General features: G+C 39.8%; 1 protein-coding gene across 11 annotated transcripts in view; it reads right to left on the bottom strand.

The window, feature by feature from the left end:
- The window catches only part of lmo7 (LIM domain 7), a 67689-nt gene that overhangs the window by 34980 nt on the left and 13053 nt on the right, over window positions 1-19656 (bottom strand). For 10 of the 11 annotated variants that reach the window (XM_023950996.1, XM_023950997.1, XM_023950988.1 and 7 more), the window contains 2 exons: window positions 17917-17986; window positions 6349-6455 (listed from right to left, as the gene is read on the bottom strand). In XM_023950996.1, coding sequence (XP_023806764.1) covers window positions 6349-6455; window positions 17917-17986 — 177 coding nt within the window. Of the gene's footprint in view, window positions 1-6348; window positions 6456-6556; window positions 6675-17916; window positions 17987-19656 lie in introns of those variants that run through there. The other variant, XM_023950998.1, reaches the window with a different exon arrangement.

Raw genomic sequence — 19656 nt, 5'->3', positions numbered from 1 at the left:
ATTTTTTGCCACAGTTTGGTTTCTACGGTAGCCCTGAAGTCCAAATTTCCTAAAAAAATTGTTCAATGCAAAAACATATAAAAGATCACAACAATTTCAAAACAACATTGCATTTTAGGAATCAAAACAAAATTCCGGAATCCAAAATGCCAAAAGAACCGAAACACAATTTCAAAAAAAGGAAACAAAACAGAAATGAAATGTTTCAGAAAACATAAGCAATTTCCAGAAATGAAAATCAAATGTTAAAAAATTAAGGAAAATAAGAAAACTGTGGGTATTAATTCAAAATGAAATGTTGAAAAATAAAACAAATTGGGAAAATTATCCCTGTTTGAATGATGATGTTTTTTTTTTAAGAAGAGGGTAAGCAGAAGGAAATTTTACCTGAACTCTTTACTACAATTCAGGTAAAATCCCTTCTGCTTACCCTCAGCTTAAAAATCAAACATCATCATTCAAACAGGGATAATTTTCCCAATTTGTTTTATTTTTTCAACATTTCATTTTGATTCTTTGTAATTGCTTTTGCTTTCCTGAATGTTAAAGAATGTTTATTTTTTTCACGTTTTGGTTTCCATAATTCTATTTTGAATTCTAAAATGTAAAGTTGCTTCTTTAAATATTTGTTTAGCTATTTTTTGATTTGTCGTTGTGATCTTTAATATGGTTTTGCATTGAGTGAATTGTTGATGTGATTTAACCTTCAGAGCCACCACAGGTTTCCTGTGGTCTATGTTCTGGTTTGATTCCCATTTTTTTTAAAAAGCTTTTCCAACCTTGATTCCTTGTGTGCTAATCAGCTTCTGCCTGATCCATGTGAATTATTTTTAAGCAGCTTTGTTTACTGCTGCTCCTCCTTTAAGCACTTAGAAAGAAGTTAGAACATTGTTTATGTAAAACAGTGAAATTACTGTAAATGGGTTTGAATTTTTTAAATGTAAAATAAACTAATAAATGTATATTTAGTATTACGGTAATTGTCTTTCTCATAAGGAAGTTTTAAACTTCAGTTCCAAACTGCGCAGGGATGACAAAGAAAGGTAAAAACAGTCTGTAAACATGAGCTTCATAAACGTTTTGTGGCCTCCAGCTAGAACAGTTTTTTGACAGCGGCGGTTTGTACATTGTGTGACTCTTGCAAAAGCTTTCGTCTGAACACAAACTGGATTTGTTCTTTACACAAGTGTTCTAAACATTCTTTTAACAAATGCAATTTTCAGTGTTTTAACCAGCAGTCAACATATTAATCTTACTTTCAAAGCAATATTTTCCCACATCAGTGGTCAGACAGGCCAAACGCTGGCAAAGTCATTTGACTATTATTAAAATAGGGATTAAATGATGAGAGGGAAACTTTTTTGCACAGCTGGGTAGAATAGAAAATGTGATCCTGACTGTGAGGATTTTAAAAAACATCAAAAATCATCTAAATGGGCTTGCATCTGCTGCTCACATGAACAACGGAAAGACTCCTGTATTTGTGTTTGACAGAAAATAAGTAGATATGATCTTATAGTGGAAAGTGTGTGTACAATTTCAACAAAAGGATTTACAGACAGAAGAGCGCACAGATGCCACAGAGATGTTTTTTGCCTCCTTTTTACTCTTGATTTAGCCTGACTTCTTGTCATTGATCGCACTGTCCATTTCTTTAACTCAAAATTAAAAAATTTAAAAAATAAATGTTGCAGGTATTTTAATTTTTAAAAAGTAAATACAATTAGGAAAAGAATTACAACTTTTGGGCCTGCGACTGACTGCTGACCTGTCCTGGCAGGCAGGGAGTACCTCCCTTTAGTCCAATCAAAGCTGGGATAGGCTCCAGCAACCCTGTGACCCCAAAGGGACTCAATGGGTTTGGAAGATGTTTGGATAAATAGAGTACAGCCTTTAATGGAACTTTTTTTTTTTTTAATGAAACATTTAAAATGCATTGCAAAAAAATACTTTGAAAGTCAAACCACTGAGATGAATAACTTTAGAATTTTCTCTTGTTAAAAGAAACATATTCAAAGTGACAAAGTGACTATTGTAAGACTACAATGATGTCCTAGGTGTCTTAAAAACACCTGAGAGAGGTATCCGCACCACAGACAAATGGAGATGATCTACAGTTTACATCACAAACATAGATCACTATAAGGTGCACTTAAAAGCCTTAATATTTTTCAAAAACACGACACAGTCCCTTATAACCTGGAGTGGTTTATATATGGATTAATTCTGGTTGTTCTTACTGATGTTGTGAGAGGTACACAGCAATTAGCAAGCGCTTTATCTGTTTTTGTCACAAGTTGCTAAAAAATTGGGTGTACACTACGCAGTGTCAGTCTGTGTTGTTTTTTGTGTGTTAACTCCAAGATTGGAGATTATAATCCGGTGCGCCTTGTTGTGCGGAAAATACGGTCCTGTTTTTTCCTGGAGGAGACTGCTGATAATTAACCCTTAACTTCAACATGAATCTCTTATCAAAGAAGAACTACTACAAAAATACAATTTAATAACTTTTTATTTTGTTACTGTACTGGTGTAGAAAAGTAAAAAAGAAGATACTTATAAATTCTCTAATTGATGTACTTCTTAACTATGTTTTTGATGTTTATATACTGAAAGTTATTTTGAGTAACAATGTGTACATACTGTAGTTGTAGATGTACCTTTTGCTCTTTTGTTAATTGTATGCATTTAACAGGGGCAGAAAAATAAGTTTTTCTTCATTCTGATCCTTTCATTCCCCATGTATAAGGTGTCTTGTAATGTTTTATTTGTACATGTTTCCTTGAAGAGAAAAGTGTTCTGATCTCCATTCTAGCATGGCTGATTACTTTATATCCCAGGTAATTCAGTTCCATTATCTATGAACCTTTTACTGTCTTGGTATATGTTCTGGAGTCACTTAAAATTTACAACATGACTGCCTTTAAATACAGGTGATTCAAAGATTAGAAAATGATGCACATCTTAACTGCTACAACATTTACTCCAGAAACATGCCTAATCATGACTTTTTGGGACCATTTGAATTAAAAACTGGCACAAAACTCCTATGTCTGGGTAAGAACAAGTGAAGTCAGGAGGTCAAACGACTATAACATTCAAATTGTAGCAACAAAAATGACAGATACACATCTAAAAATCTTATTGACACATGCCAAACGATAAAACAATCAGATTTTAGGCGGTCATGCTAAACTTGGGAGAATTTTTTCCTAAAGTAGTTACAAAAAGGCATTGGGTGAATAGACGATGCTGTTTTAGTAGAAATGACTCATCTGCAGTTCCTGAGAGCCTCTTTTTCCTGGGAAGCTTTTAGAAACTGGCAGGGACATTCAAAAATAGCTTCATTGAGCCACGAGTGCGCCAGACCCAACATAGCCAGTATTTCACTAAGATTTTTCTTGCCTTGCATTGCTATTCATAGAAGATGAAACTGATCTTGCACAGGTAAATTACCCTTTCTTATCGAGCTGTTGCTCCATCACCATGTTTGTAATGCCAAATAACACTTGTGTTTTTTTTATTGAGTGTGCTTTTGACTGATAAAGGCTTCTCAGAGCAAAGGTTGAAATGCAACACAGAAATCAAATTGTGGCAAGAGCCCGAAGGTCAGAGAAGACACTCAATAAGGGTTTCTGTGTGCTGTGACAGTCTGGAGGGAATCAAGCTGTGTTCTCAGCACATGTTGAATCAGCCATTATCTGACTCGCGCTGCGCACGAGGAGGCACTGACCCTGTTGAACGGCTAATCAAGAACTTAATTGAATACATCAGTTTTCCACAGATACAGCATTTACTCTTAAACTACTGAAATACCTGGCATGTGCGAAAAATGCGGGTTCTTGAACGTGCGTTTAGCCCCCGGTGTTTACACTGGACAAGCAAGGAGGGGCTACTTCTTCTTCTTTTTCTAATGTTTACTAGTACGTGTTCGCCACTTACAGTTGGAAAAGGCTTGGTGCAAAATGTTGAAGAGATACAAATCCTGCAAATTTTGCTCCAGGTTTTTAATTTCACAAGTCTAGTCCGATAAATGAAAGACTTGGTATTATATAATTCCAGTCGGTCACAAACCGCAGTTATTAATTTGTCCTCCATGATCATTATTCAAACGGTTGACACATCTGGGGAATTAGAAGGGACGCCATTCATATGTCACTACTAAATCCGACTCCCTGATTGGAAAAAGTTCAACTGGTTTAACTTTCAACGTGGGCCGCACACTTTGTATGTAGAGCCCGAAAATGATTGTGAACGCAAGATTTTGGAGTGCGGAAGCCCAAAACACGCATATACGCTTGCTTATATAGACTTTTTCTGGAAGTAGTCGCTCGAAAGTGATGTAAACGTAACTTTAAGGGATCATGTTTCTCAGTTCTCAGATTTGGACACGGAAGTCTAATTTGCTTTTTTACGTGCGTTCACATGGCCTTTTCATTGGAAATGGTTGCTTGAATTACAGAAGCAGCTAAATTACTAAAAATTGATTTAAAGATTGCATTACTGCGACATTCTTAAAATGAAAAACTAACTTAATATAACTTTTCTGTGGATGCAGGACGTTTTAGTTGTAGCAAGTAGATTTGGTAATTTAGAAAATGTCCCTTTCTATAGAGTGTCAGAGAGTGAAAAAAATTAAGAATGCAATACATGAAAAATAGGATTTTACTTCTTAGCAAGGAATTTCAGGAAAATACTGGGTGTGAATGAGACAAAAAGCTGAAAAGCTTGTTTAAACTATGACAGGATGACACTTTCAATTTCATTTGTTATTATCTCTGCTCGAAACAAAGAATAAAACCAGAAAACACACAACAGCAAAATAAAAAACAGGAGGAGCCAGACAAAAACAAGTGTACATTGTGTCACATAATGTCTAATTCCAACCTTATGACAAAATCATAACTGCTGAAACAAACAGGGTGAGCAAAGCACCTGTCAGACTGGCTGTGTGGGAGTGGAGCTTAGACAAACACCAGAGGCAAAGACAGCTGATGGACAACTTTCTTTCTGTCACACCAGCTCATTTGCCTGGACTCTGATAAGCATTCATCATGGAGGCCACTGCCTGCACGTCTGCTGCCTTCTTTGGGATTCTCGACTCGTGTTACTCCGAGTGCCCTCTCCTGCTAAAGGAGAGATGAAAGCTGCTCGAATGTGGCCATAACCCTCCTGTGGCGTTTGCAACAACCACCGCTTTACAGCTTGTTTGCAGACAGTGACAAACACCACATCCACCGCAGGGAAACTTTGAACCTCACACACGCACACACGTGGATGAACTTCACGCAGGGAGAGAACGTCCTTAACAACAAACTATTAAAAGCTCTTCTCGCTCGAGTCCCGAAACCATTCCAATCCATCCAGCTCCTCAAAGTGACCCGAGGTGCTATAAATACTCTAACCGAACCACAAAATATAGATGGACATGAGGTTAAAAGGCAGCGCAGGAACACACGCAAGAATTCAAAGCACAGCATTTTCCTGCTGTTTTGGTAGGAATAGAGTTTCTAAACACCTTTTAAGAGGGAATAGAGTTTCAAAATAGAGGGGGAAAAGGTGAGTGTGTTCCTTTGACATGCTAAAGAGAAGAAATCTCTGATAACAGAAACGACACAGAGTCTATTAAAGCTTTTTCTTTCTATTTATGACAGAATTATGCCATCTAAAATGATACGTGGTGGATGGTCATCCGCGCCGGAAAGAGAATTCATCTTGGTAAAAGGCTGGTCTGTTTGTTTATTCAGAGGCCATATTTCCATTCAGGTACAGCAGATTCGGGTGTCTTTGGGACAACCGTGGAGCACTGAGAGTATTTGGAAACAAAATTTTAAGGGGGGGAGAAAAACCTGAATGACTTTAGGTATATCTAATGTTTTTGACAACCTGGATTCAGTGTTAGGTTTAAAGCAGTATTTTATGCTTGAAGGACGGCAACCACAAGAGATTAGCAGCCTTTATAAGTCCAGCATGCTTCCCTGTAAAGATACACCTGTGCGAAAGCCAAACAGGTTCATCTGCATGCCTCTGCGGCTGGCACGCAACAAAAGCAAAACCACCTGCAACTGACGAATTAATAATAAGAAGCAGAATGTCAGCTGGGGGACATTTAAAACAAAGGGTTCTCTAATGGAGAGTGGAAACAGGAAGTGTCAGATCTTTAAATCATCATTCATGTTCTTTTAAAAAAATATATATATTTATGCTTTGAAAAAGCATAAAAACAAATGTTATTTGTTGTTTTATTTTAAGCACTGTTTCATTTTATCGTACTGGTTACATACTGGTCTCACTTTATAGTGCAGCTTAAAATAGTAAGGAGCTTTTTCCCCCAGTGCTTCAACTTACTTGACTGTTGCTCTCGTGGACAAGTCTTGGAGATCTCCGGGGTGAAAGAGCTGTGCCTCCTTAAGTCCAAGTTTGCCACAGGCCTTGAGGAAGACGTTGAGGTTGTCCTGGACAGAGAACAAAGCAAGGATCAGGGTCGTCCACCTTCACAGGCAAAGAATAATAACTGAAGAAGTCCCTGGCAAGGACGCAGACTAAAACTGATTACTTCCAAAGCTCTTGTCAGTGCGGAACAGAAGTGAACGGGAGGAGCAACACAGGGGCAGGACACACACAACCCCACATGCAAAGACAGCAGAGCGCGGGTGGAGGGGGGGGGGGGGGGGGGTAAAAGGCTGTCGGACGGGAGCTGAGTGACAGAAGCAAAGCCATGTGGGCTGGGTTAGGGTGGGACAAAGTCTAAGCAGGAAGAATGACATCACAGATTTGCACAAGTCCCACCCAACCGGCCATGCCAGTGCAAAATGACGCACACGGCCGCACACTCACTGGCAAAGCCTGAAACTGTACCCCCACCCCACCCCAACGCCTCACTGCCAAGCCTTTTCCTCGAGAATACCTGTGGAATCTGCAGGGTGGTGGAGTATTGTGGAGACAGTTTGTTGCTATAAAACAAACCTGCCAGTGACAGAAACGGACAAATATTTCCCTGAAGCAACTTCAGAGAACATGGGAGTGGAGGGACGGTTTCTCTTCTGACACGGTGTCAATCAAATCAACGAGTCTGGGCTTTGAAAACAAGCTGAAGCTATTAGGATCCTTTTCAAATGGTAAATATGCTCATTATCAAATGATGTAGGATAATTACAAAATTTCTGTTAGTTCAGAAAGAAAACAGATTATTTCCAGAAAAACTAATTCAATTCAATCAACGTCCTTTAAAAAGCCCAACCCTTTGCGTGTTAGCTAACAGGATCATTTAAATATACAAATTATTTGATTACTGTTGGAAATCTTAGATTCCCAAGATAATATCTGAAGCCACATAAGCCCAAATTATACTTTCATGCAACAGAGTTGAAACAAGAAGAAAAAATTCCAGAATAAACAGTTACGATTAGACTTCCAACGTTAAAATTCACACTGTTTAACTCTTGTTATACGGGTTTGGTGAAAACACACAGAATAATAAAACATGCTACTCTCCGGTTCAACAAAAGAAATCTGAATCAACAATCTTTTTTTTTTAAACTTTTCCTGTCCAACAGCTGGGCAAACAGATGAGAGCTGAAGGCCTCTTGTGTTGGACATATTTTATTTTAAAAACAGTGGTTATGAAGAAGGGAAGAAGAGAGAGGGATGTTAGAGGGGGGGGGGGGGGTAGGAGGGGGATTATAGAATGGGGCGGGGGTGTAAAACCATAAAGCAGCATAAAGCAACAAGTTACTGGTTGGTTATAATCATTACAGTGATGTTCAGATGTAATACTGGTCTATAAGGGCGGGGCCTGTCCTCACACACACTCAAACGTTTTAAACATACCTGTTGGCTCCAAAAATGTTCACATGTCAACATGTACACAATACAAATAATGTTCCCACACACATACCTATGCATACATATGCATACCAACTAGTGTGAAATATTTCATTCAATCATGCAAAATATTAGTGTAAAGGTGAGCTAACACCTGTGCTGTACTGATTGTTTATGTTCTTCTAAAATGGATGATGGAATGCAAAAGGAAGGAGGGAGAGTGCCCAGCCATCCCCACACCAAAACCCCCGCCGCAGAGGCCCAGCGCTCAGGGGCAAGAACCAGAACTCACACCACAGAGAAACAGACACCCCCAGGCTCAGAAGTGATGTGATCCCCGGCTCTTGGTCTTGCCAGAGAACTCAGGGATGCCTCTCCCTGCGTGGAGAGAGGGCTGCCGGGCCCAGAAAGCCAGCACCCAGGGACACGGCCGCCGTCGCCGAGAGCCTGGTACCCCCTACAGATGGTCCGAGGTCCCACCTTCCTTGTGAAATGCATGTGTGGGTGTTTGTGAGGGTGTGTGTGTGGAGGTATGTACGTTTGTGTTGGAGTGTGTATTTTGAGGGGTGCAGTTAAAATTGGTGGGTAGGGTACTGAGAGGACATCTCCTGACCCCAACCCGTCAAACCTCCAAGGTCCCGTACCGATAGTGGACCCTCCCCCTCTCCCAGCCCCCCCAGGACAGGGCCGACAACATCCGACCCTCCTGCACCCCCCAGACCCCGCAGCCTTGGTAGGTGTCTCCTAGAGCGACTGCGGGCCCCAAGAGGGTTGTCCCGCCCCGTCCCAGAGCCAATCAACAATCTTTTTTTAGAAGTAGGACTAAAAACATTAAATTAAACAGGTATTCCTTAATCTGATGATACAAACGTGGTACTAGGAGCCGTCACTTCGTTCAAAGTCATTTTTTGTTCAATGACTTTAAACAAAACTGAAAGTGGGAGCCGACAGAGCAGTAACAGTTTTAAGAATGGAAGTTTCCTTCAGACTTTTTTTATTACTTGTCTTTTGTTCAAACAACAGCGACTCATCATACTTCCCATTTTAAAAGGGAAGACTTTGTTGTAAATGTTCTTTCTGGAAAATAGGGAAAGGTATCCATCACTTAGTTCTGTTATTGTAAAGCCATACAAGTAAAGTATATATAGATCCAAAAAAAGGGTACAATTTCCCACTTTTGTCTATTTTAAACCACCCATAGTTTATGCTAGAAATGGCATATATTGATGTCTTGTTGACAAAGGTAATCTTTTCAATATTCTTTTTGAAAGGAAAAAACCCTGACAGTAATTGTTATCTGATCTTCTGATGATGTTTCAAAATATGTCTGTGGGAGCGGAGAGTGGTTTTTGTGTTGCATACAAATTACTATGAACAAAAATGAAAGTGTGTGCCGTCAAACCAGTTGTTTTAAGAACGAAAATTTCCTTTAGAATCTTTTGTCCAACTTAATACTTCTTATTCTAAAAGGAAAGACTTTTTTTTTTCAAAGGGCTGGGACTGGCTTTCACTTGGCTCTGTCATTGTGAAACTTTACGACTAATGTTTTCACTACTGCCGGCATTAAAACCACTTAAAAATATTTGTAATATTTTAATCTTAACAAAGAAATAAATACTTTGGGTTTGACACCTTATCAGAACAATTAGATATATTCTTTCATTATGGGGTGGGATTATATAAATCTGCTGCTTCCCCATCCCTTTTCAAGCAATAAATCAAGCTTTACTTAACTTTATTTAATAATCACTTATAAGATAAATCAAATGTGACCTAAATGTGTCTTTGCTTTTCTTTGTTTTTTAATCAATGTATTTCATTATTTCTGTAATAAGTTTGATAAATCCGTCTGATTTTTTTTATTTTATGATCTACATACAATGCTTGAAATGTCTGAGTTGTTTGTCTGAGACCACAGTGGTCTCAGACAAACAACCATTTGTCACAACCCCAATTGGATCTACATTGGATCCCATTGGTGTGGATCTATGAAAAATAACTACATATTCAATCAATACTAACTACAATGTCAAAAACATTTCAAATAATTTGATTTTACATGACAACTTGAATTGTGTTAGAACTTGGCCAAACTCACCTTGTACGACATAATATAATAGTTAATCAGTTTTACAGACTTGTAGCATTACCTGATTAAAAACTACACAGTTAGGAGCCCAACTAGTTATTTTTTTTCAAAATCAATAATCTGCATAAAAAACTATAACTATATCACCTGATTTGACAAAGTAATTTAACGTTAAGAGTTAGCTATGTAGGCTAACGCATGAGGGGAAGTAAAACTTTTTGCAGAGTGATAGCAGCTGATAGGAATGGCGAAAATTATTTGGATGGAAAGTAGGTACCAGCTGGAGAATGAGGAAACCCATCTTTTCATTTTTAAGGCTAAACTGAAAAACAACAGTACCTGCAGCCATGCTACCTGCTTTTTTAGATCATAAGGCCCAATGTCAACAAAGAGAAAACGTGTGGTCTATTTTTCATACATAAAGTGCACTGGATTATAGAGCAATTTAAGAAATCAAAACAGTTGCATAGCCTGATATGGCTACACAAACCAAAATTTCCTAGAGGGGTCAACAAACAGGTGATTAGTCAGAGGGTTTGATGGGAAGTTTTCTGTTGTAAGTTTGTTGTTATTCAAGATCAATCAGCAATAAGCAGCTTTTAGATAAACTAAACTTTATTCCCAATAACTCTCAACATTGTTCAGTTGTAACACATAAAATACAAAGCAATGCACTCACTTTTGCAGTTTATCATGTTAAAGCACAGTACCGATATATGTCACTCCACCAGGGTCTTGACTGTGGTAGCCATCAGTGACGTGTGGTCAGATGAGGCAAGTGAGGCACAGCCTCACCTGTCATGATCGTGATAAACTAAAAAAAGGTAAATTGAGTAAATATTATTTTCCACTGATCTGTGTTAAAGATACATTTTCAGTCAACTCAACACGTTTTCCACAGTTTCTGAGGTTAAAATTGCCAAATTTGAGTGTTGCGTGATCACATACAGAGCAGACACTCAGGCTAAGGCTCGGGTGTGCTGTGCTTCATGTCTGACGGCAGGACTCTTTTTTTTAACAGAGACGTGTGGTGAGAACACTGCTGTAGTCCTGCAGAAAATGCAGCAGATGAGGCTGGGCTCACCAGCAGGGGCAGACGTGAGCTGACAGATGCTTTATAGCTACAGTAGAAATAGAACACACCAAAGATGTCTTTCTCCATTGAGAGGGAGATACTCATAAAACTAACGGAAAATAAGGAAGACTCTCCCCCAGATCATAGAGCTTTTTGTGGAGAAGGATCGGCGCATGGACTCAAAAAGTAAGGCCAAACATGTTTTTCTATTTTTTTTTACATAACATGGGAGTAAGTGGAAAATTTGTTAAGTAAAACTAAATTTTAGGCCTAAAATAATTATTTTTATGAAAATTTTCACATACAACATTTGATCAAATTTAAACCACCAGAATTTGAAGTTGGAAAAATACCAGAAATAGTTACTGAGGGTCAAAATTATATGTGTGCTGAACACATCTGTATACTTTAATTTGTTAACAGTATATATGAATAATCTATACACAAGAAGAGTGTTCTATCCATGTCGATAAACTAAATATTCTCTGTAGGACAAACATGTTCTTGTGTGTATCTTATATGCTGTTTCCTGCTGTCTGATGAATGGCAAAATATTCATTCTTGCAATTGTAAATCTGACTCCAGAGGAGTCAGTGCCTCACCAGCCATCAACCTCACCGCAAGTCACTGGTAGCCATAATTCTTTAGAAATCCTTCAAGCATTGCTGCTTTGTAGTTTAGAGGCACTAAAGATGTACTAAAACAATTAGACAGATTTTGGAGCGCTGTGTACCCAGGGCTCCAGACTAACTTTTTTCACTAGGAGCACAGTGGCCCCTAACTGAAAATTTTAGGGGCACAACCAGAAAATTTAGGGGCGCATACCGTAAATCAACATTCTAACCAAATCTACTAATTTCCACTGCATTACTAATAAATACTTTAATAATAGATGCAGAAATTACAATGTGCTGTTTCAAATTCAGTGTCACATTTTAATCTGCACTTTTGAAGATGCAACAACAAGGTAAACTGACAGCACCATCGCTGTCATGACAGTACAAATAGTTAAGAAAACGGATGGAAATTTATCTTTGTGACACCAAATAGGTGCAGCCAAGATGCACAATAAGCGTGTTTGAGATCACCCAGGTGAACTCAACGCTGCGCAGATCACCTGGTGTGTGACATATATTTTTGTTTTTGCTCCAACATCAGCTGTCAATCATCGCAAAAATATCGCGAGAAAGGGGTGGGAGCAAGGGGCAAACCTACCCGGACACAGCTGGAAACTGAACTGACTGAAAGCTGCCCTACAGACTACAAAACAATGCATTATGGGACATGTGTCCTGATGGTTTTTGTAGTGGAGTGATTAATTAAAATAATTTAAAATACCAATTCATTAAAAAAGGCTACATACATTACAAAACCTTAAAATAATCATAAAATATATAATAACACAGATCATACTAAGGGGGAGAAGAATATTAAAACTAAATTGAATGTTAAGGACAACTCCAACTTCCTGTTCTCCTTCAGTCTTGCTGTAGATTCGCCTTCATCTCACAGCCCCCACGCCTGGTCTCCCCAACGATCCAGGCGAGGTGCTGGTTCATCTCAAACACGTCTATCGTTGCATTTTCCCCACGTATTTTCAGTGTGTCTAAAACTAATGTTGTTTTTGCTCGCACGTGTTTAAAGTTCAAGCCCCGTGCTGTCACGCATGTAGGTGTGGGACATTTATTCTCCTCAGCTGACCCGACTCCCGCGGTGTGCTGCCGTAACGGCCGTACATAACCGTTTGATGCGCCGCCGTAACCGTAACCAAAACCTAAACCTTCCTCCGGTTCTGTGCGGCCCAGACAAAAGTTCAGCACGGACTGCACGTATTTAGAAAATTACGAGCGAATAAATACGTTCTAAAGGAAAGTAAGGAACTCCTTAATGTGGTCCGGGGAGGGGGCTGTCAGGTGTCCTGCTTTCAAACCCTGTCATTGTCACGCCCCCCAAGAGTCATATACCCCACTGTGATTGGTTGGTCAGCTTCGCGCACGACAATGAAAAAGTGTCATTCATACAAACTGGCGGGTTGCAGTAACATTAAACCTTCATATTAAGGCGGGGACCGCAAAATATCATCTTGGGGGCCGCAAATAGCCCGCGGGCCGCGAGTTTGAGACCCCTGCTGTACACTCTGGCACTGGTACACTAGCCGCAGGTCGGAAGAACGAATCAATAGTTCGCTTACTCATAGCTCAGACGCACATATCAGGTTGTGATGATATTTGTCTCCGTTTCCTTCCCACAGATGTTTACGCGCGCTCGATTATCTCTAGGCCCCTCCCCCTACACGCATTTTAGCCACTTACAGTGGCTTTCCCTATTCTTCTCACACGCAGTGGCTGCCTCACACACAGGCATCACGCGAGAGTGTACGTGCTCGCGTTTCATGAGTATGTGCGCGAGTGTGTGTGTCTGCCTGCGTGCGTGTGCGCTCGCGTCTCATTGATTATTTCATTGATCATTGACGTGCCCCTTCCACGTTTAATGTATAAAAAAATACGGAGGGTGGGGGAGGCAAATTTACTGGTCGCACATGTGCGACTGGATGTAAAATTCAGTCGCACACTCTCAAATTTTGGTCGCAAAATGCGACCAATTGCTCGCAGTCTGGAGCCCTGGTACCACAGAAAAATTGGTTCCGGGTCAGTAAGTGCAACCAGAATTCCAAATTAATACATAAGGACCACTGGGTTATGAAACGCATTGTCAATTTTTGAGGAAATTAATAGATTTTAAGTGTGTCTAATGGGCCAAAATTACAGTAGTTTACCAGAAAAACAAAGGAAGGCAGCCCATATTCCATCCAATGTAAAACAGTCCAGCTTGGAAACTGAAATGTACATACTTAACTTCTGGTCAAAACTTCAGCTGTCTTCAGCTCTAGAAGAGATTAACTGGGATATTCCAACAACTATCAAGCTTTTTGTCATGACTTTATGCCTATATTTACAGGTCCGGAATGGACCTAATGTAACAGCTAATGTTACTCACACCAGAACTTAAAAGAAATGTTTATGAGTCCAATGCAAACTGAATAAAGTAGCCACATGGTTCTAACATTTTGCAGAAGTCATAAAGCATGAGTCTACCTCGAGGCACCAACAAACTTCCACCAAGCTATTTTACCAATGTCAAGATGTGGGGGCTAGTCCTGCCTATTCTTTTCATTGGTAAAACACACCTGTGTAGGAAACCAGCAGGTCATCTATGATGATCACTATTATTTCCTCTATGTTTCTTACAGGCTAAAAACTGTACATTTAAATTTCCAAGAACTTTACCTTCTGTGAGTAAAAAGATGATCCTCTTTGTGTTGTCCACTACCCATTCTTTGAACCCCTTAATGGGTCCACCAACCTTGTCTGACCTGTTACCCAGCTCTTGTGTCTCACTGAAAAGTCTGCACTGTCTACGAACATAATCTGGATTGCTGTACCTTTTCTTGGCCCTCTTTGGTGCGAGATGATTGTATCCAAAGACAAATCTGTAGCTCTTTGAGGTGAAACTTAAAGGGGGACCTTTTCTCACATTCTACCTGGTTTAGAAACCACTCAAACCCTCACCACGTGTCCCTGCAGCCTCTTAGAAAACCCAAGGTTCACAGTTGAACTTTATGGAACACTTGAGGCTCTCATTTCTGGTTTACACCATCAGTTTGACAACCAGGGAGAATGGGCAAGAACTGGAAGCAACGCTGAGATGTACTGCTGGTGACAACCCATCTGGACATGCACTTAACAAGTACATAGCCACCACGATCACTTCAGTATTAGAGGGATATTCCACCACTTTTCTTGTTCAGTCTCATCTCCGGCATTGTCAGAAGATTTCCGAGGAGAATGCCAGGTCATAAAGATCACTAATTGCTGGTCCATACCTTTTAACCTAGAGGGTCTGTTTGTCTCTCTCCCAACATCATTCCTCTAAGGAAAAGTATGTTGGACCACCCAAACTCTTCTATTAGGTAAACTCTCCATTCCAAGAATATTTTCCTTCAGAAATTCATCCACATATCTTTCTCTATTGCTGAGAAAGATAAACAAATAAGGTCCTCTTTTAACACATATTAACTGGTTTCATGCAGCTATTGTTCAATAAATTTTGAACTGATGTCTGTGTTCCTTCCAAGACAGTAGGGATGGAAAACAAAGATGTGCATGGATTTTTTTTTGTCTACAAGTGGATGCATCAGAATGCATCAGAGCAGAGAGCTTGTGACCTGTCCAGCGTCAACAAATATACTCCTATTTTTAATTGAAATCTTTTTGTCTGCTCTAAGTTTACAACAATTTGCATAAAGAAATACTCAGAAATGGAATTTTAATCTTAACTTTGTCCTACCTCATTAGAAAAATACTACAAGAACACAAAAAACACCACTTTCATTGGAGTGGGTCTTTAAGCAAATTGCATATTAGAACATCTGTCACTGCAGCGTCACTCAAATGTCACGCCTTACCGTCTTACCCTTTACAGTTGGACCGGGTCCGCCTCTGATTCAGGTCTGAGTTTACTTTTGGAATTGGAACAAAAAGAGAGAGAAATGGTCCAGCGTTGAGGGCCAGAGCTTTTTCAAGTTGTACAGTGAAGCACAAACGGCTCAGAGACACAATGTTACAGCTGCATGAAAGGGCTGACGTAACTACACCTACAACCCAAAGGACATTCATAATAGAATCTTAATCTGCACTGAAACAGAACAGGTTTCTTTTCAATATATGTTGAGACTCATAAGGGATCACCCTCACATAAGAGCATTATACAGACCCCCCCCTTACAGTTCCACAGCACGCAGAGAAGAGTTAAAGGAATTTTATGCTGACTTGTGTCTGCACATAATCCTGTTAAATATGCTGTACCCATTCAGAAGCCTCTAATCCTCTCATAAAGACTTGAGGACCCTAATTTAGGCAGTTTGCACCAAAGATCCGTCTCCTAAGGTGTCTCATATGACACAAAGGACCTTCGTGCCTGCACACTGTGTTTCGTCAATTTTATACATTTGTCATCTGACAGGTAACAGCATGTAAAGCTGCGGTTCAAACAGCAACATTTTCACATCCTGCTACAATAAACCAAGTTGAGATTAAATACCTGAAACGGGAGCTCCTTTCTTTAAACAGGTCCGATAAATGCTCTCCAATCTCAAAAGTCAGCACCAGCCATAACACACATCCAGAAAACATAAACACAGCAACCACACATGGTCAATGCCTGTTGTTGTGCAGATGATTACACAGACATTTAGACTAGTAAGGACACCCTCAGGGTCACCCAGACGGCCGTTTATCTCCTCCCCCTGGAAATGTAACTTACCAAGGAGTTGCTTTATGTAGGAACACCCAGTACGATACCAATTATAATGTATTTATAGTGGGCAGGGGCCAATGGAGGCAGGACTTGCGCAGAATCGGGGCCAAACTGTACTGCCTTGACCCAAACCTGCATTTTAGCATGAAGCAGAACAGTGCTGTGATAATGTGACGAAAACATCCCTGCGGCACAAATCCAGCCATAAAAACGAGACTCCTTTCTGGGGCCAATGTTGCAAAAAAATCAGCAAAAACACAGATTGACTTTTCTCGATCCACCCAAGGTTTTTACTTTGCCAGAGGTGGAGGCTGGTAACAATTTAACACACGGAGAACCATTTGTGACTAGAACAGTGGAAATGTTTCATATCCGAATATCATCAAGGCTTTCTGGTTGAGATCCTTGTAATGCAAAGGTTAAGGCAAAGAGATGTGTTTAAAAGTTTAAAAGACTTCCAAACATTCTTTGTGGGGTTTTTTGCGTTTAATTCTCCTTTTTAGAGAAACAGAATTTTTTACACAAAGAAAAAAACAGTCCAAGTTAAAATGTTTAAATAAAGGGTACCATATTTTACGCACTGTACAGTGCACATAAAAGCGACTTCATAGTTCTGTCCTTATATGTGACATAGGCATGAAAAGAGCAATATAAATATAAAATACAGTAGATACATTTTGACCCTTTAAACAAAACACTGTGTTTTTATAGATAAAAGCACAAAAGCAAGGCTGAACTGAAAGCAAAAGGCGCTCTCACAATAGAGAGTGGGTGTTTTTCACCTAATGCCAACCAGAAGCCAGAACCAGAACATTTTACAATCAGCAGGTCACTGGATTCGGAAATGCCATGCAAGTGCTACAGATGGAGGAAATAATTAGTGCCTCAGCAGGTGCCCGGCCCCTTCCACAAGCAACAATACCTGACAAACGGCAGGAAATCTGATTTGTACCGCAGACATTATGGAAGAATGTTTACTGTTTACGGGGTTCTACTCTCACCCATGTTGTTTGTTGCAGGACTCAATGATACACAAACTCAGAGTGCATGAGGTGAAGGTTTTATGCAGTTCCTGCAGACAGCTGGACTCAATTACTCCCACTTTTTCTCTCGAGGGATGGGTTCAAGGTAGGTTTTAAATCTCTACTTGCAACAAAATTGTTTGCAGACACTCCCAAAACATCTTTCTTAAAAGAGCAATGCAATGTCTTCCAACAACCTAACCTCAACAGGAAAGTACTCAGATGTGGAGCCACCAGCATTATGAATAGGGGTAAATAGAAAGAGTTCCACTCATTCAATAACATGTTTGTCAGAAACCAAACTCCATCCTAGTTTGACGATGATCAAAACCTGTCATGCTGCTGCTGAGTTCTTTTGTCTTAAATACTTGAATGCACGTAGCCTCAAGTGTACAGGATAGTAGGTTTGAAATGCATTCAGAAGTACTGGTAGTTGTGTAAAGCACTTGTTTATTCTCTATGGATGACAATGAAGAGCGACAAGTCACTGAGGCAAACGTTTGTGGAGAGGAAGACCTGTCATCAGTCAGCTTCTCATGTGGAACAAACAAAAGCTTTACATCCAAACATTCAAAATGAGGAAATCTCACCAGTCCAGCGATTGGTGTTGGCAGTCTGTTGACCCTTTTGATGAGACCAGGCTTGATCTTGTTGATCAGACTGTGGGGAAAAAGAAAGATGTGGAGCAGCTAAGTGAAAGCACCTTTTTAACAGGGAGGCTGGGCTGGCCGCAGAGGAAAAAACAAGACTTGTCAAACAGTCCCACCGCTCCGTGTTTACAACTTGGTTTAATGGGCACAACCTGGCTTCAGTTTAGAAAGCAGCAGCGGTGCAACATGATGCAAACCAAATGCGTCCTGCGGCTCTAAAACACACCCCTGCTACCGAAACCATGTCAAACAAAGCTGAAAGCCAACACATTTCAATCAAGAGAGCGGTAATGATATTACGCAGAGAATGAATCTGTTGGTTTTTTTCTAACAATAGATTCATTTTCCAAAGAAAAAGCAACAAAAAACAGAAAATCTTCTAACATCAAAAGATGTTAGAAGATTTTGTGACGCTAAGAAATCATTTTGAACTAAATTTTTATTTATCTGAAAACAAATTGACTTTCATTGAGCTTTAAATTTCTAAACTTTAAAAATGATCAAATATGTATACTTTAAATGCTATACTTTGTAAAATATCAACTTTCATTTTTCACCAGTTGAACTGCTAAGTAAGGCTGCAGCTAATCTTGATAAAAAAAACATTCCAAGAAAAAAATCTAAGAAAAGTGAAAAGACTGTCGTCGAAACGCATCAAATCAGAAACGTAGTAGGACTTTTTTTTTTAATAAATTGAATTGATATTAAGTCTGTCAAATTTGAAAAACTCTTGAAAGTTACTATACTAAAAAATCTTCAAAGGTGAATGCAACCATTGAGGGTTGACTCTAAAGGCCCGTACACACCGGGACGAATATTCGCCAGCCGTTATTCGCCAGCGTTTTTCGCCACGTTTTTTGTGTTCACACCCAGGCGATTTTCGCTGACGATGAGTTGAGTGAACATGCAATTTCATTCCCTGACATTAGATAGCGCTTAATGTAAAACAGAAATACTCCTGTACACAAGGTGGCGCTGCGCAACTTTACGCTTCTTAAAGTCGCTTTTCACTCAGAAGAAGAGAGCAAGTACTTACACGCTTGTCAGAATCATACAAAGAAAACATGAATATTTCAAAGTTGGAGCAACTGGTGCTTGGTTCGGGGATATTTTAGAATGTCCGTCATTATTTCTTCGCTGCAGTGTGGCGTCTATCTTCTTCGCTGGTATGTGTGCTCAGCAAGGCAGTTTTGTGTTTGAGCGCCCCCTAGGTGTGTTTTACAGTAACTTCAGAAGCTCCAGACACGTGTGCAAAAGCGCCATTCTCATTGGTCGAATAGATTTCGACGCGACGCGTCAAAAAATAAAAACGAACCCGAGGCTTGTTTTTTTTTTACGCTTTGACGCGTGGCGTTTTTTCGCGTCGGTGTCCACACTCTCATTGGTGCCCTTTGTTTAGTCACAAGGCGTTAAACGTCGGCGAAAATCGCGCGCGAAATTCGTCCCGGTGTGTACGGGCCTTAAGATTAGGCCCCCAAAAAAGCTGTCTGACTGAGCCGCAAATGTTCATCACCTTGCTTCTGATGGCAGGTCTTTTTTCTTCACTTTCTATGTCAGACCCTTCAAATCAGTTGTGCCAGAATAGCATGTTAAGGAGAAAAAGCTCCAGCACGACGTGGAAGAGTTTCTCCAGACTGCAGGCGGATGGGATGGGCTGACAATAGGTGTAAAGGAAGAATG

Source organism: Oryzias latipes, chromosome 21 (genome assembly GCF_002234675.1).
Source record: "Oryzias latipes chromosome 21, ASM223467v1".
In the NCBI taxonomy this organism is placed as follows: Eukaryota; Metazoa; Chordata; class Actinopteri; order Beloniformes; family Adrianichthyidae; genus Oryzias; species Oryzias latipes.
Note: the sequence above shows the minus strand (reverse complement) of the source record. Positions and strands in the feature narration are given on the sequence as shown.